Source organism: Neopelma chrysocephalum, unplaced genomic scaffold (genome assembly GCF_003984885.1).
Source record: "Neopelma chrysocephalum unplaced genomic scaffold, ASM398488v2 Primary Assembly neopelma1_85, whole genome shotgun sequence".
NCBI lineage: Eukaryota > Metazoa > Chordata > Aves > Passeriformes > Pipridae > Neopelma > Neopelma chrysocephalum.
Window position 1 is genome coordinate 3,033,323 of NW_020897747.1, and position 26,642 is coordinate 3,059,964.

At 38.9% G+C, this 26,642-nt stretch overlaps 1 protein-coding gene across 2 annotated transcripts in view; it reads right to left on the reverse strand.

Annotated features, from left to right (window-relative positions):
* Positions 1-7,294: 7,294 nt before the first annotated feature.
* Positions 7,295-26,642, reverse strand: part of FAM160B1 (family with sequence similarity 160 member B1) — a 34,345-nt gene continuing 14,997 nt past the window's right edge. For both annotated transcript variants that reach the window (XM_027692106.1, XM_027692105.1), the window contains 12 exons: positions 25,595-25,879; positions 24,553-24,749; positions 23,251-23,365; positions 23,069-23,145; positions 22,780-22,972; positions 21,391-21,560; positions 20,415-20,558; positions 18,602-18,692; positions 16,725-16,868; positions 13,014-13,154; positions 11,544-11,647; positions 7,295-11,453 (listed from right to left, as the gene is read on the reverse strand). In XM_027692106.1, coding sequence (XP_027547907.1) covers positions 11,348-11,453; positions 11,544-11,647; positions 13,014-13,154; positions 16,725-16,868; positions 18,602-18,692; positions 20,415-20,558; positions 21,391-21,560; positions 22,780-22,972; positions 23,069-23,145; positions 23,251-23,365; positions 24,553-24,749; positions 25,595-25,879 — 1,767 coding nt within the window. In that variant the 3' untranslated portion in view covers positions 7,295-11,347. The remainder of the gene's footprint in view (positions 11,454-11,543; positions 11,648-13,013; positions 13,155-16,724; positions 16,869-18,601; positions 18,693-20,414; positions 20,559-21,390; positions 21,561-22,779; positions 22,973-23,068; positions 23,146-23,250; positions 23,366-24,552; positions 24,750-25,594; positions 25,880-26,642) is intronic.

A 26,642-nucleotide genomic window follows, 5' to 3' on the forward strand; every position in this document is an offset into this window, starting at 1 on the left:
CTTTAGAACATTTTGTCCCTGAAGGATGCAGCAGCAACAGCCACGGAATGATTTCTGGCTCAGACATGCTTATAGATGGTAGAAAACATAATGGTTTAAAACATAAGTATCAGCTCCCTGGAAATGCTTCATAACAGTGATTCGGGGAACCAAGAGACAAATGGATACTAAGAATGGTACCCACTGATGAGTGCTTTGTTTCCCATATGCACACTGACCCCCTTAAGAATAATTGTGATTATGTTGTCACTGAAACAATGCAATAACCAGAGAATGAAATTATTTGGGACCCAATCCAAAGAAAAATATGTTCTGGTAAAATGAAATTTTAATATTTGCTGGATTAAATAATGATGAGCATCTGAATGAAATTCTGTGTTTCTATTTTAGCAGTCTGGTCATACTGACTGTCACAGTAGTCATTTTTTATTCTGGTTAAACCTGGAGGCAGTAGCAGAGTTGAATATGACTTGAGTAGATATGTCCAGATTCAAACGAAAGAAAAAGAGCTTTTGTTATAAGATGCTTGGTTGGAGGCAGGATTCAGGTGTTCCCTTGTTTCTTTAATAGGGGTGGTGTGGCTGCACTCGGCTAAAGTCTCCAAATTGGAGCTACAGCACCATTTAAATGTTGAAGAATGGTATTTACCAACAGCCTTATGCATATCCCCAGTCTCGGTTCCAGACAGATTTCAGATCAAATGTCACTGTTCTCATACAGGAAAAGCCCACAAGCAGCTTTTCCACAGCATGGAGGGCATCAGGATCAAAATCAACAGCACAACAGATGACATTTTCTATCAGAATATAGAAGTATCTGTCCCTGCTTTGTCAGTCTTCTCCCTGGCAGCAGGAGACTGAACTTCTGGTGTGTTTGATCCTCTTACTTCCTATACTTGCAGTCTGTTCCAACAGTCACCATCAGCCCAGACGTAATTATTACAGAAAGCAGCTTTGTCTAGGCACAAAAACATTCAATGCTAATAATAAACCTGTTAAAAGTGCTCTTCCTATATCCTGCCTTGTTTCCTGATGGTCCCTTCCCCTGCTCCTCAGGGTCTGTGGTCCATGCTGTCATTCTGGTGGTGGTGGTTGTGATGCAGCAGGTCACTGGTTTCTGGAGTCTTTCCCCAGGAAGATTATGGTTGTTCATGTTGATAGTTTTGTCTTACTCATTTTAATATGTTTGCTAACACATTTATACCTTTCCTCTTCCTTCATTGTTCTGCACCTGCACATCCCATCTGCATTTTCTATGTATAGCACCTTTTAAATCTGTTAGATACTACTTCTTTGTTGTTTTTGTTACCCCTAAACCCAGCTTTGTCCAGCTCCAGGTCTGTGTTTCTTGAACTCACCGTGGGTGTGAAGCCTGTGCCCCATCTCTTTTCCCCACGCCAGTATTCCTCTGCTGTGATGTTCTCCAGCCCTCAGCCATCCTACCAGCCCCAGATGTGTCATTAAACTGTAGAACTACAGCAGCACCATTACAATGACAAGCAAAGTAGAAGAATTTAGCCCTAACCACTTGGTCAGAAGAAAAAATGCTGTTGCAGATAATTCAAATTAAAACAAAGCTGCAGGCAGGTCAATAAAGTTCAGACCAAGCAGAGCTGTCACAGCTCAGCCCTGAGGCCTTGCAAATTCACCACAAAATCTGTGGCCTGTTAGTAGCAATGGCAAGACAACACAAAGGGTTACATGGCTGCATTATTGTGCTATTCTGAAGTTTCCCATTTGTTTCCCATCCAACTCAGACCCTGCTAATACACTGCCCAAGGTAGGGAGCTGAAGGTACACAGATCAGCCCAACATCAGGAGTTAACTTAATGAAAGCCAACTCATTCCATACTGCATTCAGGATTGGTGTCCCCTTGGCTGTGTTTATGAAATTCCATGGAGCCTCTGGAATAAGTGCTACTGAATTAATACAAAGCTATAAATAGGTTAATCAGGTGGAATCTTCAGCTGCTAAAATAGTAGAGTTACACAATTATACTGACCTTGGCTCATGATGGGGCAAGTTTTCATTATCAAATTTTAGTTTCAACCTGGAGATGATCTTTATGATGATCTTGGATGATGATCTTTATGATGATCTTGGATCACCTTGCTCTTGCAGTCCACACTTTTCCAGTGAAGTAATAAACAATGGGGCCAATGCTGGAGCAATTTCTTAGGGGCTTCTGATAATTGTTCATTTAGTTGCTGAGCATAAAAAGTTTCTGCAGAAAACTGAGTCAAGACTAAGAAGTTGAGCTCCTTCCACCAAACAGTTTAATAGCTGAAGAGCTGAAAAGATAAATTGCACCTATATAGCTTGTACTTTAAAAATGTAAATGAAGTCTATATGTGTAAGTCCTCTGTGACAGCTTCCTCTATTAACAGACTAAGTCATCCATCTGTCACAGGAAGAAGAAAACATATTTGCCACTCAAAACCACAAACCCAACAAAACTGCTCAGATTACTCAGCATCACCTCAGTGCGTGGTGAGCAGGAAAACTGCTTAAAAATAACTAAACAATTGGCAGAATAAGACACAGTGATCAGGGGTAAAAACTAGTATGTGCCTTGAAATGGCAACAACTGCTGCATATGCTGGCTGGAATTACTAGCGTAGCATTATTTACAGTTCCCACACCTTTGCTTCTTTCTGAAATAAAATAAAATACACAAATAATGGTTTCCAGGATAACTGTATATGCCATAATCCAAAAGTACACATCATAATGTATTTCTACCTTCTACCCTAGAAGTAAAAGGTAGAAACTTTTCATGTTGCACCTTTCCCCTCCTAGACAAAACCAGGCAAAATGCTCCTTGTCAGCATCTCACTTGAGACATAGAGAGAGAGGTTTGGAAGCTGTGGGCCTGTCCCAATGGTTGATCAGATCATATTTAATCATATTAAGGCATCTATTTTTTCACTATTCCGTTTGGTTGATATTTAGAAACAAAAAGGGAACACTATTTTAGAAATTTGGCAATTAGAATTATATTAGCAGATCCAACTGACATTTGGAATTAATTATAAAAGAGGGGAAAAAGGGTTTGTGCTTACTCTTGATCTTTTAGAATGTAAAAATAAGGTCGGATAAGCATATTTGCCGTCCTGGAAACATCAAGATTTATTTTGATTTCTTGACTTATAATAAACCAACTCCTTATTTAATGATCTGAGCTGAGATCCAGAGAAGTAGACATTTAATATATATAGCATGAAAGTCCTTGCACAATTCTGATGCATGATTTAGCCAGTATTACTATTACTTCTCCCAAATTTCAGCAAAAAATCAGAGAACAGCAGAATTCTAAGCTGTTAATGTAAGGTCTTATTTACCAACAGAGAAGCAGCCTTCTGGTGTATCCTCTGAGAGGGTAATACTTCAGTTATCACTGGCTTAAATATGTATCTGATATGATCCTGACAATTTTTTGCCAATGTAAGCAAGGCCATGACATTCAGGTGACTACATTTTGATCCCAAACTCTTCAGGCTTTGGTTCTTTAGTAGTTTGTGTTTGATTATTTGAACAAAGGAACAGCACCAAAATAATAAATTTTTGAGCAATCAGAAATATAAAAGATATGAAATATATATTTCACATATCTCACATATATGACATATATAAATATATATGAAATAAGCTTCTCCTCTCATTCATTAATACTTTACTTCTGTGGTAATGCTGTAAAATCCCCTCTGAGGGTTACAAAATGTTGCATTTCCCTTGGTCCAAGCCAACAGTTGTCCCACACATGCCTGAGCCGAGCCATGTCCTCTGTCCCTGTGATGAGCTGGTATCAGACACGGCTGTTGCCAAGCTTGAAACTGTTGCTGGGTCAGTAGTTGTGCTGACATGCTCTCTAAATCAGCAGAATACATCTGCTCAGGTGTCCTTCTTTTAAACATGACCAAGCTATCCAGTTTTCTTCAGTAATCCACTTTTTTCTTTTCATTCCTGTTTTTCCTTCCGAAAAAAACATTAGCGGACATACTGGGTTTGGGAAGCAGAGAGTAGAGACTATGCATTTCAACTGACAGCAAAATTTCCATAGATTTCAGTGTGTTCAGGTTTTCCTTCTGCCCAGCCCACCACGTTTGCTATGCAGATGGGATTTCCCCTACAGATGCTGCAGTTGGACCTGGGTGGGCAGAAGCAGCTCTGATTTTATGTCTGTTGTCCGTATATGCTGAGCTGCACAAACTGCTGACTGCTGAATCCTCCAGGTGAAGGACAAGACAAAAAACATTTTCAGGGATTTGAAAGGATGGAATTAACAAGGCAAGAGAACGTGGGTCTAAAAGCCAGGATAAACAATACAAGTACTTTTTTTCCCTTTGCAGGAAACTGAAAGGAAAATTGTCTGTAAATGTGCAGTGTTGATGGACAGCCTGCTAACAGCAAAAATGGGAGTCTCTGAAAGCCTTAGGAAATAAAAATTCATGACCCAAATTAAGAAATATGAACTTGACAGGTGCTTCCTGTGGATGTGGAGATGAGGGAAGCAGAAGTGGGTTCCTCAAGTAAAGGATAATGACGGTTCAGAGAACAGGTAATTTGTTTCTCCTCTCCAAGGAGCTCAGCACGGGGGGGAGGGAGGAGGGATCCTGGCCCTGCTAATCAAGCTGTGCCGCCCGCTGGGTGTAATGGGTGCTGCTTCTGCTGAGAGGTTGTTATGTAAGGGAGTTGCATTTTAGAAAGCTGAAAATTGCTTTTCTCAGATTGCAGCAACTTCCCTCATTTACAGGAGGTGCTCCACAGGAGAAGTGGATCAGTCCATCTCCCTTCTTCCCAGCAGAACAAATCCAAGTCATTCTGGAACCATTCATTAGCTGGGTGTCTGAGGATGTAAATGTGCATTTACTTCATCTCCTCAATGACACAGGCTGGTTCCCTCTGGAAACATCCAATGTTTTGTCCAGTCTGGTTTTCAAAGCATAAGGGTACAGGCTCCTTCCTCTTCTGTTTCAGCAGCATTCATAGTCGGGGAGTTCTCACTGATAATGAGTATCAGTTTTCCTCAGTGTCATTACTTCATTCTTAATTGCATTCCAATAAATTAAGGCTTCATAATTCTTTCAGTCTTGGTGCTTAAGTCTTCCAGATCTTTTTATTGGGAAGTAATGTTCCTCTAACCCTAAGCCATAATTTAACTATGCTAAATTTAGTTACCTCTGTTGCACTCCTCTCTAAAATCAGTTTAATATCTTTTGCTGTTTTCTGCAGAACTTCCTGTCTCTTGTTATATGTATTACTCAGCACAAACACTTACGTTCGTCTGCTTCATCTCTCCAGACTGGAAACAGGATACCATACACCTTGAAATATGTAACACCAATGTCTCATTTCTGCCAACCTCAGTGCAAATTACTAAAGCAGGTTTACACTCACCGTCTAGGGCTCCCTGTGGATACCCTTCCTCGTTTCAGAAGTTATTTCAGAGAATTGTTCACTTTAGAATATAATGAGTTTCCCCTTTTTGAAAATTAGGGTGATTAGGAGAATATGTTCCTAGTACAGAAGTGGGGTTCTTCCCTTCACATTTCCTTATTTTTCAGTATGTAAAATGCTTTTACTGCCATGTTTTACATGATGCTGTGGAGAGAGAGGCAAAGCCAGCAAGATGCATCTGCTTTGTCAAAGTTACAAGATACTTACAAAGTTGTCAGTTCCACAGCACTGTTCTAGCAGATTCTATACCACCAGCAGCATTTATTCTACACCACCAGTTTAATGAAACATAGTTCAGAATATATATACCATCCTAGCAAGGGCAATTTAAGTGACCCAGTGAGGTACCACATTCCAAGATGCATCTTTTTATCCTCACAGATGTGACTCCAAAGGCAGTGCCAGCAACCAGTCCTAATGTGTAAAATGTAATGTTTCACATTTTCTTTTTTTGCATTCCCAAGAAGCTTATGACACCTGAAAACTTTAATCCACCATATGCTTCACTTGATTCCTAAATTGCTCTTCAGTTCTTTTTCTCACTGTTCAAAGGGAACCCTGGCTGATAAAGGATGCACCAGGAACACATGGGTTGAGGCTGAAAGGGCTCATACAAGTTGTGACAGATTCACTTCACTGAGCATTAATCCACTTTAATCCAATTGGATCACATACCAAACTAGCAAAATCCTTGAGGCTTTCACAGCATCAGTTCTGTTAATATTTAAAGGTTAACAAAGTCAGTAGATCCTGTGCTATTTGTATCTATATTGAGAACTTTGGCTGAGAATTTGTAAAATAAGTTAATGAATATGAAGTAGAGACCACACACTGATAACACTCTCTTAGGTTTGTTTTTCATTTTTTTCTCCAACAGGATGTAGAGCCCCAAAATCTTCTATCAGAATGCAAGTGCCATAAGCTTATCATGCTTCAATAACTCAGTCATTTCAAGGATATCAAAGTGAGAGAAAAATACAAGAAGATGCCAAATGTTCAAATCTGATACAACTTCCTCACTGATTGGGAAAGCAAAGTGTTCCTAAATCTCTGAATGCCTCACGCAGGCACAGCAAATAAACGATCTGGGGTAGGAGATGACAATCTCCAAGACCCAAGAGGATGGAGGAAAGATGCAGAGAGCTATAAAAAAAGCTGTCAAGTGCATCATCTTGCTGTAGCACTGTTCTTGTAAAGATGCAAGAGCACTTGTAGCTGTTAAATACTGAAGAGAAACAGCTTAACATCCAAGTGTAGCCCTCAGAGGGGATCCTACAGAGAGACAAGATTTTTCAAAGGATGATGAAAACTTGAAGGACACCAAAACTGAAAAAAACCCCCACAATAAATGCAATTTAAAAATATATAAAAACATATATAACCCCCTATGTATAAAAGCCTTCCTTGAAGGCCCCGAAGGAAGAAATTATGCTTATTCATATATCTGACAGACATTTGTCCCCAATTCAATAAATTAATGTTGTGACTGACGCACTCTGCACTCAAATGCAATAGAAAACCAAGGTCTTGACCAGCTGCTGCCTTTCTGGAAAGATATCAGGGCTCTCAGGAAAGAGCAGATGTTAATCTGTGCTCAGGATGGCTCCAACCTGGCCATTTCCCTCAGCTTCCAATTTTCATAGGCAAGAGCATGCTGATTCACTCCGAGCCCTGCACAGGATAGTACAGGTTTATCCCAGAAGACACTGCAGTGACAGACTCAAAATAAATGAGGACTTCAGGATCAAAGGCATGATGTAAAATCCTAAAACATTTTCTGTCTCAAGGTCATCCATACAAGAAGTATTATGGGTTCTGTAATAACAGAAGCAGTCGCTTCGTTGAAATTAATTTATTTTGAGAATATCCCTTTTAATCCTCCATGCATTTTTTAGCACAAAAAGTTGAATTTACCACAACCTCCTTCATAAAACTTAATATTGTATGTCTGGTAATGTGGCTGTTTCAACAATTCCTCACTGAAAATCCCACACCTGTGAAACCTTGGCAACACTGTTAGTAAGTGACCTACACAAAGTTTAATAGAAAATTTTTACTGAATATCCTCTGTTTAATGTAAACAAGGCAGGAGGCAAAACAAGGAGTATATATTTTATATAGTTACATTATTTTACAGGGCACAGTAAGCATGAAGGGCATGTTTTGAAAACCCTGTATGATATGCAATATCAGGTATGGATTTTCCATGTAGCCTCAGGTCTACTACAGGACCCTTCAATTTTACCAAGCACTTTGGGTTAGTATTTCTTTTAGCAAGACAAAGAGCACTAAGAGAATGTCATCTGTGAGATTACACAGCAGGTTATGGTAGAAATTACCATGCATTACAAAGCCATTCCATGATTACTTGTGCCCTGTAAAATCAAGTGTGGCAATCTTTACACTAATCATAGTGTAAGCAAGCTCGGGATTCTGGTCCTTTTATATATATATGTATATATATATATATACATAGGTGATATACAGCCAGACTCAAGCTGTGTATCAAGTCACAGCTTTTATATTGCACAGACAATATATAGTAAGAACATTACACAGACAGGATCTGAATACCAGGAATATTACAGTCATATGAGAAACTAAGGACAAACTTGTTCTACCAGAGCTAGCACATGGCTTATTACAAAATTTTCTAAATCAGACTCTAAATCAAATACATACTATAAATGAAAAAAAATGTAAAAAATGCTTCTATTTACACACATGTGCATCAGGATTAAAATGTGGTTGGGGTCTGCCTTTTGAAATAAAAAATTATTCTAGTATTACCTCTCAAGTATTCCAATCTAATACTGGTGGCCCTATTTTCTAAGGGGTAAGCACTCACATTTCCCACTGACATCTGAAGGATCTACATATGCCATGAGCTCTTCAGGCCTTATATTTTCTCAGGTGGCCCTCTCTGGGTAATAAATAACCACATACAGACACACACACACAAACAAAATGGGCACCTCAATGACATGCATAGATCGAAAAGGTGAAAACATGGACCTCAACTAACTTCTAACCTTTTTTTAAAAAAAAAAAGTGCATGAAAAATATCACCACAAAAATAATTAAACGAGTTCCATCTCTTATGGAAGATTAAATCACTTTTACAAAAATAAAGGTTATTGTCATCAGGTATGGTAATCAAGGGTTTGGAGGCAGCACTCACAAGAACAGTTTAGGCTAAAGCAACTTTAAGGATTGCTTCACTTCTATCAGGATGGATCCATGTCTTATAAATTTATCAACTAAATAACATTTGATTTGCAAGAACTTCACCAATGTCACTGGAGACTGTACAATTATAGCCTGAATTTCAGACTGATTATAGTTATATCTACTTATTTTTCTCATGGACAAGCTTAAGGAACTGTGTTTGCAGCTTGGCAAACTGTTTTGCATTAAAATGCCACAGAGGCATTACAGTGTAATGAGCTCAGGTATCAGTGAAAACAGCAATGACAACAAAAGATGTTAATGCTTTCATTTGAGATCAGGCATCTCTTGAATGGCTTTATAAATTCTTATATTACTTGGAATGCTCTTGGAAGTTTTAACACTTCTCTCATTTTCATTTATAGTCACTTTACTGCTTCCAGTTTCCACTGAAATCGGGACATTAGAAGTGCTCTGGAGCGCACACTTAAAAAAAAATAAATAATGAAAATAGAAAATTTGAGGAAAAAGTAATTAAGCTCAAGCAAAATCAAAAAAGACCCAAATTCAGTAAAGCATCACTATTTGTGCTCAATAGCTTAACTTTGTTTATGTAAAAAATTGTGATTTAAGGACAAAATTTTTGAAACTAAGCTTATGTTTAACTGTTATGCTGAACTGGGACCTTATTTATAACAAATATATGTATTAAACATCTCTCTGCAAAGACATCAACGTGTTTCAAACTATGGGTCAGGTATCAATGAAGCTTCTAATGCAGACCAACTGCAATACAGATCACTAAAAATGATTTGCTGCTTTCAAGGTATGTTTCTAAAGAACAAAAATGAAAAAAGTGTCATTTTTTTAAACTATACCCTACTGTGCTACTTGGACATGAAAACAATTTTGGGCTAAATTCATAAGAAAAAAAATCCTCACCCAAACAGGTGAGGAAGTAAAACATGCTTTTGTTTGCCAGAGAAATGCCACACTTTTTAAAAGTGTCCCAGTACAGGAAGCCATTGCATACAGGTTTTACCAGCCAAAATGTTTCCCCAGTTCCAAAGCTACTTTCTCCAGCTGAACCTGTACTGGAAGCTTTTACAGCAGGACCCTCTTCACCGCTGACAACAATAAATTTAGCCCATTAACTGTGACACTGCTCTAATTAACCTGCTAACTTAAAAGGCCTCTCAACATCCAGGTTCCATAAATATTAAAAAACAAGTCCTTAAAGGCATGGATTCAGAGCAAAATCTGATTCCCTGCTACAGTCACGTAAATCCAGAAAAATTGTAGTGACTGAGTAAATGAGTCCATCATTGCATGTGAGCAGTGAGATCTGAAATGGGTTTTAACTGTGCAAACAGGGCAGGAGGAAAGACAAATGAAGAAACACAATGTAAACAGGAGTGAAGCTCTATATTGCCTGCCCATGGTAGGTTCATAGGAGGGGGCCTGCATACGTGTGTGAGAGCAGGACAGGTCTCTCACCCCAGACATCCAGTGTGACTGGAAGGTTCAAGCACAGCCCCCCACACCTGCCAGTGCTCAACAAGGACTCTGCCAAGTGCGGGTTGCCACCAACAGGAGCAAAGCACACTGACGTGGCCTCCACTTGCAGTGCCAACACCTGCCCTGGCTGATGGCATTCATACTGAAAAGGATTCATTGAAAGGCATTCCTGCATCCCAGCATTACGAAAAGCAGGTGCAAATTTTGGTCCTGTATAAGTTATCAATGTTTTAACCGAGTTGGCATCACTCTGATGGCTAGATAAGCAACAGAAACATCTCAAAAAATAACAGAATGCTGCCAATTTTCAAGGCACAGAAGATTCTTAAAGCAATTCAGGCTATATACCAATTTAAAAGAAATTAAAAATACTGTTTCAGCAACAACTACTAATGACCTAGAATTAACCTCTCTGTAAAGGTGACATGGGTCAAACATCTACAATTCTCATGAAAAAACCTAAAGCAAATCTACTTATGCAGATGACCTGAGATCAATAGCTTGGAATGACAGAGACAAGCATGCTACAAACATGTACACTTCAGATATATTTGTTATGGATGTGATGCCAAATCAGGATTAATTGCATCAGTATTGATTTTATACTGACATATCTCTTGAATTAATCCATTGAGGAATCAAGCTCAGAGTTGTCTTTAAGATCCACCAAAACAAAAATGACCCCTCATTAACATATCCTACTATATATGGATTGGTGGATTTTTTGAACCTCATCATTTTTAATAACATACATTGCAACTATGATTTCCTTTCATATCTTCAACAGAAAAGAAAAAGAATTAAGACATAAAAATGTTATAAAATTAATTTGCTTTTTAAAAGTAATATGGTCACAAAGTACATGTGAGCCCCAGAACATAAGACCAAACTCTCTAAACACTGTCATTAGAATAACCAAGGTCTGATGTCTGTGGTTCTTCATGCAGCTTTTGCAGCTCTTCATACAGTGGCTAGAAATGCTATGTATTGGTTTCTCCCAAAATGCCTTCACTCATATTCTAGGTCCACTTGAATCCCCCTCTCTTGCAATCTGAACATCTGGTGAAAGGAAGTTGTTTTCCAGTTCTGCCAAACGTCCCCTTACATTTTTCCAGGAGGCACCACCTCTTCTCTTTGGGTGTTGTCAATGGACTTGTGGCTGAAGGGAGCCCGGTGGCTTCCCAGCCTGACCCCCCAGGGCTGCTCACGGCGTGGCCGAGGTGTGGTACTTCACAAAGGCGATCGCTGCCAGCTCTTTGCAGAACTCTTCCAGCACAATCACGCCCTCTAGTAACGTCATGTGGTCAATGCTGGGACAGAGAGAAAATTGCAGGGAGTCAGGACTGGCACACACAAAACCAGCCATGGGTCTTGGACAATGTGCAGCATTATTTACTCACATGGGCCCTTCGGGCTCCAAGCCCAGCAGGCGTTTTCTGACCAGCAGAAGTTTGGGAGTGAAATCTGGGATGCGTTGGATTCTTACCATGAGGTCTCCGACGACCTGTAAAGCCCAATGCCATGGACACACAAAGTTACCACCTGTGTAGAGTGCCAGCAAGGTTAATGACAGCTTCAGTGCCCAGGACACAGACCCACTTCAGCCTCCTCACAGGGTCACAGAACAACATATGGAGTAGCTGCTCTGACCCAAAAGAGGGGCAGAAAGTAAAGAGATACAAACGCCTTACTTGCTGTTGTCACAAATAGCATTACTTGTTTTAATTATGTGTATGATTAATTTGTCTTAGTTAATGCTGACGCAGGCAATTGACCAGTAAATTTATGGGTTTAGGGAAAGCACAAGGGGAGAGAGTGAAGATTTGTATTTTGGAACGGGGAGGGCTGCTGGGAAGAAGGGAGCCAAGCCCTCTGTCAGTACTGGGCAAGCAGCATTAACAAGCTGCTGACCAGCTTAATAACAGCTGGTGCGTAGGGTAAACGAGGGATTCTGACTAGGAAGATTGCAGTGTGACAGGCACCCAGCCAGCACTTCTAGGATGCAGGTCTGGCAGGAAGAGATGGAATCAGAGAGGAGGAGAAGGGGACTTTAGATAAATCCAGGACTAATAATAATGGCCAGTCTTCGCGTACGAAGATTTGGGGAAAGGTCTTTTACCTTTCCAGCCTGCGCAATGGATTTTTTAGGTGAGACACAGCCTGCGCTGAACTGAGCCCACCCTTTAATCCTAAGGTTCATCTGCCGGGGCCAAGCAAGCTTGGACAATGGCAGTGAGGTCCTCAGGACGTAGGTTTGTTTAGAGTGACCTTCTCATAGATGGATGGCCACACAGGGCTAACGGGCTCCATCTGCCCGGGGGACTGGCTGGGATTCGAACCTGGGTCGCAGAGGTGAGAGTCCTGCATGCTAACCACTAGGCCACCAGGGGTCCCCAAATCCAGGACTACATCATCAAGAACAGCCTTAATCAGAAAAAAAAAAAGAGCCTGAGCAGGGACCCTCAGCCAGGCACTGGGCATTAAGGAGTGTTCTTGTGTGTGTATCAAAACCATCTCTTTCCCATCCAGGTGCAAAGGTGGCCTGTTCCCATGGCACTACCTGACTTTGCCTGCAAGTGACAGCAATGTGACCTAGTCCAGTTTAAAGCAACAGCATTGCCAGAGGGGATATCTTGCATCTACACAATGAAACTAAACAACAAAAAATTCTGAAGACATGAAATGCATTTTCAGTATTTTTTGTAGAAAATCCAAAATCTTGACTCAGATCAAGACTGTAAGTATCTGCTTTCAGAGAGAAACCATTTGCCAACTTCAACTACCCAGCAACTACTACCACTAACCACAAAGTTATTAAATATATTTCTGCTGTATAGCCATATGTAAGTATTACCTGTGTGTTTACTCACCCTGACAATGACAGAGAAGAGAGACTTGCAGCCAGAGGCAAGGTTTACATAGGGATCCAAAAGGTATTCATGTATATGAGGATGGGGAAACAGGGACAGTTTGGACAACACTGACGTAACTTGTAAATTTACATCATAGGGCTGCAAAAAAGGGAAAACACAGTGCTCAGTTATTTCCATGCTGGCTTCTCTTCATCCAGCTTGTGTTTATTTAACTACCAGAACCTTATATACAGGGTTATGAATAAAGAAAGATAAAAAGTTAGATTAGAAGACAGGCCCAATCTCTGCTTTTCACAACAGCAGTGATGTGAATATGACAGCTGAGTATTAGATATTATGATCTGCTACAACCACTTGAAGTTTTTGCACACTTGTTTATTGTAGGGTAAGTCCTCTTCCCATAAAACATTTCTTCAGCTAAACAAATAGCATGGAATCAGCTTAGATTAAACATCTGCTTGCTTCTGATGGGAAACTGTGAAGCATATGAGCTCAGGAAATTGGCAGACACAAATCCATGTTTACGGCTAATATGTTATTTCTCTTCTACTTCATTTTTTTTCTGGGTAAGAAGCATTGCAGAAGGCCTGGTCATCTTGTGGCAGCATGCTATGGGAGATGAGACAGTCCTGGGCTGGGAAAGCAGCATGATATTCTGAGCTGCTTCTCTACCTCATTTCCGCAAATCAACCAAAGGGAACACGCAACACTGTCAGATGCTGGAAGATGCTCATAAGGCATAAGGAAAAAAATAGTACCTAATTTTCAAGGAAAAAATCAGGGCCTAGTATAAAGGATTTTACCATCCTAGTAAGAAACTCATTTCCATAAAAGCAAGTATTTTCACCACAGCTTCTAAATGTTCAAAATACTTTTTTCCCATCTTTGATTTTCTCATCTCAGTGAAAACAAGCTGAACTTTAATTCAGCCCCAAATTTGCAAACTAATGGAGTTTCCTTCTATCTATTCAATGGTAGAACAGACTACATTGACAAGAGATGGACAAACATTCCTTTGGTACACCTCTGTCAATCAACCTTGTCGATTTAAGTGGATTACAGGGCCCTCATTCCATCTCTGTATCTGCATATTGGTAGTAACATCCTCACTGGCATAATCACATCTAGAATAGGATGAATTAATGATCTCAAATTATCATCTTTATGCTCTCAAGTTAGCATCTCACTGAACAATCAGATTCTTGCCTCTTTCAGATTTGGAAGAATTCACCCTCAGATTAAGACAGTTAGCTATTAAGACATTAGCTATGTCTACATGTCTAAGCTGGCATTAGCCTACTCAGCAGAGATCTGACACTTGATACACCTGACAACACACAAACATCTCCTGCCATCTTAGATGCTCCAGAGTATCTGCTGGTCTCTTGATGGTTCCAAAGATGGTGAATCCTGCAAGATCCCTGTTGTAGCCACAAGCTTGGGCAAGATACCTCAGTTCAGGCACCTGAGAGCAGCTTTCAGTCCATACAGTTGCAGAAGCTGAGATGGTGATCCACTTTGCACTAAAAGAGACCTGCTTTTCAGCATAAGAGCTCCAGAGACTACCAGGGCTGTTTTCACAAAATTTCCACGGACTAGACATGGACACCTAAGTAATATTTAGGTACCTTATTCTTGAATTTGTTACCACACAGTGTGGCATAGCAAAGTTGCCTTACAGATCTTCTGAAGTGAAAGCACCTATTTCTTTCGGTCAGTGACAGTTATTTTGGTATGTGATACTCCAGCAATAAATTCATCCCAATCTCCTAACAAATGAAGCTTTAGGACCCTGGACCAGAGATGTTATAGGTAGAAGAGATCACTACACTTTGAGTTATTATGGCAGAGCTACTCTGCAGAGGGAGACACAAATTCCTTCCATAAATCCATTCACTGCCTACCTAGCTGATCTGTAGAAGGTCTTTAGAGCTGTCTGAATCAGCCAATTCATTAGGAAGCTTTGAAGCAATGAGCATTATCTGATGTTCACAAGAAGAGAAGGAAACAAAGTAGTAACACGTGCTGCATTGTTCAGACAGATTGCTGTTGTGATTTGAACTAATTGAGAGCATTAAGGAAAGCTGCTTCTTCACACAGAGCTTTTATTTCTGTCCATATGTCAGCAGACTAACTAAGACTGCCCCATTTCAGATAACATCCTAAAAACTTTCCCTGTAACTGAAAAGATTAAATGCAGCAAAATTTGAAGTTCAGGAAGGTTAAAAAAAATTCTTAGCAAACAGTCAGTTCCATAGAAATTTATAGTACTAGCAGGAGGAAGAAGGTAGTGTCTAGTAGATGAGGTACTTGAAACAATTTACTTCACTTGTTGTGCCTCAGCTATCTTCTGCCAAAAACTATGTTAGTGGTACCTACCACCTCTGCAAAGTTTTCTGGTATCATAATCACATCAGAGTGTTCCCCTGAACACTCATAGAGCTGACCTAAAGGCTGCTACTGGCTTCCTGACATGTTCCCTGTGCATTTATAGGTTCAAATGGCTCTTGTATGCTTATGACCAGGAAATCTGGCACTACCACAGCTAATTGTTTATTCTGTAGATAGCTCCACATGCAAAACAGGAAAGAATTGTACAAGCTTCTGAAACTGGTACAACCACATTTGTAGCCACTCCAGCTGGTATTACAGGGAAGGTAATTGAGATTTTCAGGGCTCATTTTCACTGGAAAGAAAAATTATCTTTTTGATCTAAAGCAGTAATATTGACTTGAGGAACATAAGCCCAGAGTTTAGAGAAGGCAAAGAAACACTAAGTTTCCACAAAGGGAAACTCCTTCTCACCTCCCTGATCCCTCACTTTCTCCCCAGAAAGTCAAGGTTGTGCGAACTGGTTGAACATAGAAACAAACAGGCATTAGAAAAAGTCACTTTCTTTTAATTCTTTTGCACTAATCTGGATCTGACATGTCACACCACCTTTTCAAAACAAGGAGCCTGTCAGGTTTTATCTCATTTGTTTGCCTTTAGCAGATATATTTTTATTATTTGAAGATAATCAAACAGGAAAAAACATACTTCACATTACAGGTAGAAAAGAATATCGTATAGAAACTTTCACTGGAAAGTTTTTTAAAAACTGAAAAAATGGGGAAAGTATTAGCAGTGATGCAGTAAGTTCTTTTCACCTTACACAGTGACATAAACTGCTTCCTGAACAAGACTTCAGATTGAAGTTCACTGAAATGTGGCAGAAAGATGATGTACCATATTTTATTTACTGGAATATGTATATGCTTTTTAAGTGCAAATGCTGTAAAATGAAAACAGAACCATTTTACAACAAACACCGTAAAATGAAAACAGAACAGAAAAACGCTAAGACTGAAGGATTCCTAACATACTATCTTAGGAATTCCTAAGATACTATCTTACCTTCATCTTTTATCTTAAGGATATACTTTCCTTACTCAATTTAAATGATATTTCTGGTTAATAAAACATTCGGTACACAAAAAGGTGGCTAACAAAGATAAGAGAGTTTTTGTTCTTCCTTTTGTTAAACTGATAACACTGATCATTGCAACATCCTGCAATCTACAGGGACCTGCACCAAGGACATGGGACATTACACAATAATACGAAACTATAATAGAAAACTGACTGATGGGAATCCACAGGACCTTATCAGCTCTTTAGCACTGATGAAAGTATCAGAAATGGAATTCTTAACCTGTTTTTTCTTACCTGATCAAGAATCCTTCCCATTCTTTCAAACAGGACTTTCAAGAAGTGTCCTTCAAAAAATGACGCTTCTAAATTGCACTTTTCCAAAGACCTGGGAGATCCAGGCCACTCCCACCGTAAGCAAATGACACAATAATCCCGGAACTAGAAAAAAGTAGTTAGGAAAACAGACTTAAATCTCCATGGAAACAATTTAATTTCTTTTGAGTAGTATATACACCTTAAAATTATAATCTGTAGCTAAATGAAAACTCTAAGCTCAAAAAGAACAGTCATTGTAAAGTAAACACTATCAGCAGGCACCTCATTTTCTTCTTGACATTCCTGCTATTAGGGTAGCTTGAGAAACAACCAGTGGAGAACAGAGCTCCCAAAAAGCAGCTGGGGCCAGAGCACAAAGCAAAGCCAAACAATACACATCCTGATCAAGGCTCTTCTAAAGCAGGAATTGCATTCTTACACATTCTTCTTGTCAATACATTACCACATTTCCACTATATTATGTATAGCTTGTCTTGCTATTCAAACTGTGTTGCTCCCTAATTCCCAGGACAGGAAAGGCCTGTGTATATGCAAATATATATATATATTTTCACACAAATGAAAAGAATTCCAGGGTTTCCTCTTGCCTCTTTTTGTTTCCTATCACTCCTAACAGTCTTTCTCAACCTGTGTCCCTCATTCGCTCTGGGCTGCCTGATGTCTCACTTTCAAGGAATTGTACCTTGAAAGGAGCACGACTTATAGCAGAAAAAATAAGGAACACAGGAATAAACAGAAGCAAAAGGGAGAGAAAACAGACTCAGAAATTCTGCACTGCATGTAGCTTACCTACCTGTGCAGCCTTCCAGGAATAGAAATATGGAAGCAGAACAGCTATTTGGATGTAATAACAGCAATAGGCAGGGCTATTCTTAGGGGGGAAATATTTTAACAGTAGCCATATCATTGTCAGGAAGTGACAGAAACCAATTCTGCTCTCTAATAACTCCCAGAATACTCTTTTTCCCAAGGCATGAAAGAAAGACAAAGATGATAAGTGGTTTCTGGCATCCAAGAATAGAAGATAGGGGAATTTTACATCAACTCTTGTTTCCTTATTCTCTATTTTCTATTCCCTTTCTTTTCAGGAGAGACTACTTCAGCAGATAAAGCAATATAATAAATACAGAAATCCAAGCCTCCCATCTTAAACTGCTGATAACATAATTCCAAGGTTATGGAATCTTTGAATTACCTACCAAATATAGCTCTCAGTTACTCTGCTCCTTTGCATAAATTTTTCTACTTTAGAAGATTCACAAGACTTCAATATGAAAGCTGCAAACAGGCACTGTCCTCTGACCAAGGAAACTTTATATTATATTTGTAAAAACAAAACTTGCATTTATTTCAAAGCAGTATATCATACAGCTTTCCCTAGCTCCCCAACCTCCCAACTTCCAACCTGAATGCCTTAGGCTGCGCATTTCCCGTGATGAGCTTTTATTTTCAAAGTCCCAGATTGCATAACTGCTATGCAGCATTTTAATTTCTCTTTAGTTCTTTCAAACAGCTTGGCAGGCAATTCTCCAAGAGAATGCAGATAAATGCAAAAGCAAATTAAGAATCTATCCAAGGTTCAGATTTTCTCTCACTGTATTTGTTATATGAATATTAATGCATTTAATGTCATCCCTTATTCCCCCTAGAGCTATACAAGGTGAATTCATCATCAAAAGATCTCCAAAGGTAAGTTTTCATTAGAAAATGAAAATTGAATTTTCCCATCTTTCATTACCAAAAGATGCATTTATTAGGGCTATTTAGAGAACCATTTGTATATTCTCATAAGCATTTCAAATTCTCAAGGACCAAGGAAGACTTCACTGACTTACTTGTCTGTGGGCATCTCTGAGGTAAGTATCATAACCTGTACCCTCCACATGGTACGATGACTTTGCTTCATCAGGTACAAGACAGAGAAAACTAAAGAGAAAAAAAGTACATTAATGAGTATCTATATTCCACAGAGCATTGATCAATACTTTTTCATCATCTGTACCAGTGTACACAATACTGAATTGTCTGGCCAATTAATCCACAGACTCTACCATAACTCTATGTTAGGAACAGAGACTACAAAATCTATTTAAGCATGTCTATTCCAACTACTGTTTGTAATAACAAGATATATACTTCAGAACTTTTGTATCTAACACTGGAGGTAAAATCCTCAGTGGAAGCATTTTCTCAGAATCAGCAGATAGAATGGAGATGAAACGGAATATTCATAACCAGTCAAGTATTTGCTAAAGGCCAGACTCCATCTTACTAGAAGTAAAAAAAATATACTTGGGAATAAACAAGCCAAAAGAGACCAAGGATTACAGGTAAAATTTTTCTAAACCTACTTCATAGGTAGCTTTATTTACCATAGTTTGCTGTGGTAAAAAAATTAACATCTAAGACATACAGGAGTATTTGCATATAAATGCCCCAGTTACAAATATAACTGAATTGCCTTTACCAGATATGTAGTGTAAATACTGTATGTCCTTATTACTTCACCAATATCTGACCTAAAATACATCATTAAATTTTGAATCATAATAGTAACTGTCATGAAAAAAAGAATAAAAATTAGAACCACTGAAATTTCTGGAAAACAAAAAACCCCTCAGTCTTTGGACCCTGATTCCAAATTTCAGCTTTCTCCACACCCCAAGAACTCCTGGATGCTCCTGGAAGATTTTTAAGCAGAAATATGTAGTAGCTGACTTTTTATGTGGAGTTCATCTTATCCAAAAAAATATAAATTTGCAAAACACTACAAATCCTGAAAAAAATTGTATTCACTGATGGAGATTACACGAGATGAATTTAGGAGAATGTTCTTTGTGTCTTTGCTCCAAACCATGTCCACCATAAACTATATATAGCAGCACTGGGGGAAAGAGGGCAAGAAGTGACAATGTCTTTGTGTCCTGACTGTCCTCAGGCTGTTTGTTTCCTTTGGCCAACACCTCTGATTATTTCTGGGTAAGCAGATAGGTCAGCTCTGATACACCAGTGCTGCCTTGCTACCATGTATTAACAGAGCAAACAGCCTTTGTCCTAATATTAGTTCCTAAGAGAATTACCATCCCTAAGTTGCTTAGAGCAGAGCTTGCCCTCCTTGTGATATCCAATTTGCAGTACGACTGACGGGCACTGAGGTGTGTTACAGGTGACAGAGGTGCCCCCTAATTTTCAGGGAACAGAAGGTTATCTCCAGCATGGCAATTATTTACTTTTATGTATGTGTTTAAGGAACTTTAGGAAGTTTTGAGTTTTGGTTTTTTTCCCTAAAACGTTTATGGCAAGACTCCCCATGCTTGTCCAGGAAGGTCAAGTCCTGGAACAGCAATTATTTCTGCGAAAAGCAAGTTTTATAATCAACAAGGCTTTCACAGTGAATTCCGACTATTCAACTAGACCATTAGCTGCAAAGTTCTTCGATTTTTCTCATTTATGTTGAATTATTTTTACTTATGCAAGCTCTAATCTTTCAAAAGTAGTTTTCTGATAAAATGCCACATAATTTCCTTCTGCGGAGTCATTTTCCCAGCTGGCACAGAATAACATCCATTACAGAGTACATTTAATTTGCACAGTGTGTGCAGACACCCACACATTCAGACATTTCTTTAAGTGTTTGTTTCAACTCACCTATTTACAATTTTATGAACTTCAGTCTTCCCATCATTTTTTGGATGTTCTGGACTGACAGGTGGAGAAGCACTGAGCCACTCCTGTGCTGACAATGTGTTATCTGGAGACAGATCAGTAAATAATGGATCTTCCTCCAGGTCTCTGTGAGATTATATCAGACAAAAACATAATCATTGACAGAACATTATGGAAGGCAGGAATATCTCTGTGTCACAAGGCATGCTCCGTGTTTTTCTTCTCTGAACAACTAGGAGGTTTTCCAGAACACTACCATATCCATATCTTATTACCTAGTCAATACATAGAAACACCAACCTTTATAATACCCAACATTCTGAACAACAGAGGAGACATTTTTGACTCATATAAATCACTGCATTAAATCACTGCATTAAATCACTTAAACTCTGTAGCCACAGTTTTCACATGAGAGAGAGTTATACTCAGGAAATATTTCAATTATTTTAGATGACTAAAATAGCTGGTGTGGCAAGTCCTTACCCTTCCATTGGTAAAAAAATTAGTTAGAAGAGTTACATAGGATATTTAAAAGGATTTTATGTAGGGTCCTAGAAAACTTGTTCCACCAAGAAATGATTCAAGAACATAAATATAAGCAAGGCACCTAAGTGACTGACTTCAAGAATAATCTCACTGATTACAATACAAATATGCATAGACTTAAGCTAGATAGATGCATAAATAAATTGATACACAAAGACCTTTGAGTGCCTATTGCTCTGCACAAAGGCTTGTGGTAATTTTAGTTTTTCTATTCCTGTTCTAAGAATTTACATAAGTTGCTGATGTAATAATTTCTGCATCACTTTACGGATATGGATTAATACACAAGAGCACTCAAGTGCTATCCAGGCTCACTTTTCTTTCAATTATTGAAAAAACTCCTGTTTTGTTCTAAAAATAAGGATCCAAGTTAGCTGTTGTGAAAACTTCCCTTAACAATGAAACTTACACTGCTCCAGCAATCTGTCCATTCTCTACCACATCTTTATCTTCTTGACAGAGGGGCTTGTATTCCATATAGTTTCTTTCTTCCAAATTTCTCAGAACCAAATTATAAAGAATGTGCTCATTGGGTTTTTGCAATAGGTGCTCAAACATTCGTAAAGTCATTATGCTGATCTGCAACATAAAAAGTTGACTTCAATAAACTGATGCACTGCTGCCCTATGGTTTTGGTCTTATATCTGGTTTGTACATCCTAAAACATTGCAATTACTTATTGACATTACAGAAGGAAGCAAAAATCATACTAAAAATTAGGCAATTGTGACGCCAAATGTGGTATAAACATGGATGAAGAGTTCACACACATCTGAAAATCAATATGGGAATGTATTTTTTTTCTGTAAAACAAAAACTGTTCTGAAATCTGTTAAAATAACATATACATAATACAAAGAACATACAAAGAACTCACAATTTAGCTTTCCATATTACAATCAGATCCATGCTGGAAGATGGTTATCATTGTGCAAATGAGACACAGAACAGGACTTAAAGTTAGTAACAAATACCCAGAATAAAACAGAGTAATACTGGGATATTGTGACCAGAACTACAGGCTAAGATTCTTACATGGAGATGTAGGTTTTTAAAAATAGACTGACTTTAAGCAATACAGAGATAATTTTAAAAGACAGCTTTAGAGTGCTTAGCTTTGCCAAGATCAACTAATTTATACAGATAACTCATTCTGACAGGGTGAGCAGGTAGGCATACTGAAAAATTGATATGGGAAGGCATAGGTCTGTATTTCAGGCAAGCTTGGTTTTTATTTGAAAAAGCAGAGTGGAGGTTGTTTCATGGAGAAAATGAAACAAGCAGCTCCTGAGGAGGGATTTTACTGAAGTAGATTATTTTAACAATGTTAACAGTGTGTAAAGAGTTTTAAGTTATTGTATCATCTTTTAATTGGTATTGTGTATATTCTCTGATCACACTTCATCTAAAACCCAAATCTATATCTCATATGATAACAACACAGAATTGACACACCACGGAAAATAACAGTGACACAACATTTAACAAAGCACAAATTAAAATGCAATTACAGACACTGAGTTTGCCCTGTCTTACAGGTGAGCAAGTCTAACTAGATATGCATAGTGGGCAAGTAAATTTAGAAAAGAATCTTTAGTAAAGGTTACAATATGCTAGGTGGAGAAAACAGCTTGACTTTCATTTTCTAAAGGGAAATTGTGAGGCTGGCTGCCAGAACTCTTTTTCTTGGCAAAAAAAGTTAGTTGACACCAATATGAAAAGTCCTCACAATGGTGTCTTTGCAGACTCTCCATAAGCCAGGACTGGCCAGCAGACATTACTGTGTATCACTTCTCACCTCATCAGAAATATGATCACAGTGCTCGATTAACCTGTGTCTCAATGGATGCCTGTTGATGTCTGCCAAGGTTTCCGGGTCTCTGTGTTCTCCAAGTATAAAATACACAAGTTCCTGCAGCAGGACATCTGAAGTGACCTGACGAACAATGCGGTGCAACAGTGCAGTTGATGTGAGGATTCCGATCTCTGAACTGAACAAAGTATTTCATATCAGACATGTAATGGATTTCAGCTGAAAAAAATCAGCTTGATTCAAATTCTGTTCTGTCTCGTAGGATGCTACTCACGTTTGCATCAGCTGAGGTTCCATAACATCAATGAAAAATCGTTCCCGCACAGCTTTTGCCATAGCAACAGCAGTCATCTGAAACAGAAGTACAAAATGGTGTGTCTCAAACTCAAAAGCTAAGAAACAACTGGAACTACTTATTTACTGAATATATTTGTATCATCTGAACATAGTTCAAACCTTTTGTGCTTCTTTGATGAGCTGATCACAGTAGTCAAACCAAGAAAGAAACGAAATCAACGCTCTTTTCCCTGGAAAAGCAGATGCATCTTCTTTGTGGCTATAGGAATCCAAACTAGAGAACACAGAAAAAATATTTATTTAGTCTACAAGTAAGTGAAGAATCTTGGACTTCATTCTTATTGAACCTAACAGAATAATCAATGACCTACTTGTAGTGAAGGGAACATTAAAAAGGCTTTTCTGCCAATCTATACTAATCTGGCAGTGCCATCATTACACAGGTGTTCAGAGCCATGCTGAAGGATGCACAGTATGTACAGTAGAAGAACTCCAGTTAAGTATTTCTGCAGTCAGAAGGGAAAACTGATCACCAAGTCTGGTCTCCCAGGAAACACAGACCACAGAAACTGAATCAATTACTCCTGTAGTCACAGAACCATAAAATGAAGGCAATTGTTCTTCTCTACTCAGTAAGCAACCTCATGCAAGTCCAGCAAAACCACACAGTGTATACCTGAACTGGATTGTATCTTTCACAAAAAAGCATGTTATTTCAATTTAAGGGCTCTAAGAATAACATATACACCATTTTCTTTGGTAAAGCACTCCAACGGTTATTTATCCCACAATTCAAAGTTGTGGTTTTTCCCCTTCCAATTTCAAACTCCAACCACCATAAATTTTGGTAGACATTTTGCAAATACCTACTATTTGTCTCAGTACTAACAGGTCATGAGTTATTCATAGTAAGGTGAATGGGGAAGAGAAATGTTTTGGGAATCTAACATGCAAGCAGTTAGGATGACAGGCATGTATCTTCTGCTTCATGCTGATGAATCATGCAATAGCTCTTGCCTTCTTCTTTTTCGCTGCAAAAATTTTGCAACAGCAGGCTGTTATCAAATGCACCCTTCCTGCCCCCCGCAGCAGCTGACAGTGTCTGCTGTGTACAGTGAAAAGTTTGTGTTTCCTAAATCCTGGACATCTGCACGAGAACATAATCCATACCTGAGACTCCAATGACACCACTACAAACTGCTAACATAACTCGGTGGAAAAATTTGCCCCCTGAGGAATGTCTGCAGAGGATCGGCAGGCAAACCTGGCCCCATGTCAGAAATCATGTGTACACTGGACAACCAAAGTGTACTACTCTGCTGCAGCTGTGTGTCAGCTCTGCCCTTGAGGCTTCAGCATGGAGGGGGTGAATATTTTATATACCTTATCTACCTATAAAATTAGTTTCAGGGAGGGATGTAAAGTCACTTTGGGTATTAAATACAAAAATAAAATTCTTACCCCCAGTTAATTGCCTCCACTGTTTCAATGTCTAAGGGATCCAGTGACTGAGGCAGGGCTTTGTAGAGGGTGGCCAGCCTGTCTGTCAACAATTCACATAAACAAGTGCTTTGGGTCAGGCACTTGGCAGCTGCTGGTTCTGGCAAACTCACCAAAAGCATGAGGCCTTCACAGGCCTTCACTGCTATCCGGCCGTCCTGGCAGAAGGGCATGGAAGAATTAATCAGAGGGTGAATGAAGCTCACTTGAAATCAAGAAGCAAACATCTCCCAAATAAAACCTCTCCATTTCCCCACAGTGAGTGAATGCATTTATTTTTGTTGACTTTTCAGTTGTTAATAAATTTGGATGTAAAGAACCTCACCTGATTCTCTGTCAAATACTAAGAATGCAACTGCAACCTTCAGGCTGACAGAACTAGTGCTGTAGGTCACCCTGAGATCAAGATATTATATCCTGTAAACTAATCATGTAACAATGATGAAGTGCAGTGGTAGAGTCAGTTTTCTGCTCCCAACACTGCTGTACCAATTACAGGCTTACCCAACCCTCTATATTTTCTGAAAGGGTCTGCATTTGAGGATGGAGCTGGGTAAGACATACAGCAGGTTTTTCTAGAGAACACAGACTTCAGAGATAGCCCAGTGCCCTCACAAAGAGAATGTGTTTGGTTAAGCCAGAACAATTAAAAGCAGGTTTAAAAATATTCTCTTGTGATATATTTAACCTTCTGATTATCCAATGTAGCTTGTCCGTGAAACATACAACATCCTATATATATTTCTTTAAACACCCCACTTACATTACCAGCAACAAACTTAGTATTAATTCTCTAAAATAAAATTTTTAATCTGTATTGACAAAAAAAATTGTCAATTTACAAAAGCTGCCTGCAAAAAACCCCTCATTTTAGCTTTTATAGCTAAAATACAGTGTGTATATTTGTATATATTCACTCCCTCTGCCCATTTCACACAGCATCCAACTATTTTGTTTTATTACATTAAACAGAAAAAAAACCCCAAACCAAAAAACAACTCACGGGACTTTTAGTGAGGTTTAGTAGAGAATTCACTAAATTATAATCTTGATTTGGACAAACGGTGGAGGACTCAGGTGATGACGTGACATTTAGTTCATCCAGACTGAAGGAGAGATCATCCGCCTGTTGTGGGAGCTCATCTTCCCTCTCCATGTGCTCCACTCCGGCTGCACTGGGCATTTCTTCAGGTTGTCCCGTGTCTGTTGTCACAGAGTCTTGGTCTTTTATCATGTCTTCTGTGATTACACTTGCTGATTCTTTGGAAGCCATTGCTTTTAACTTATTCTGCAAAGCATTTTTTGGAATTACACAGTTGAAATTACTGTTCATCCTGAAGCAGATATTTACTAAGAGCAATTTTTATTAACTGCATTTAAAGTAGTCAAGGCTGGATACAGTAACCACGTAGAAGGTAATGGGCTGTGGGAGTGTGCATGTTTTTTAAACCTAGGCCATTTTTAAATCTGCTTAAAGTTCTCTTAAGCCCTGCACCATTTTGCTTCAAGGCTGAATATCTCATTTCCAAAGAGATGGCAACTTTTTCTGTTCACCACTGAAGGCACATATTCACTCGATTGCCCACAATTTGATAGAAGTTTTTCATTTACCTTACTGGTGCACCTTTAGACCTTAGCACATAACATAAACATCCCTTTCTAGGCCAAGGCCTCAAATTCATCCAACATCTGAAACACTGTTTCCAGTTGGAGTCACACAAGTAAAATAATTCTAAGTTTCCTGAGATTTTATCTTCCAAAGGAAAGAGGAAAAACCACATTTTATGACAGCAGGGTACTCTCAAATTGTGTTTCTCATGAAGAAAAAGCTGAGTAGATTGAAGGGACAGAAGATACTAGAAGTTAGCATTGGGCACTGGATACTGTAATAGGTCACAGAGAACCTTCTCGCAAGCTCCAGAGCATCTCTACTTAGCCTGAAAAAAAGCAACTCATCTGTCTTCCCATAAATCTGTCTTCAGCACATAAAAAGATATTGAAATTTGTGCTTTGTGATATCAAGAAGAAACTCAGAGCAAGGCAAAAAATCA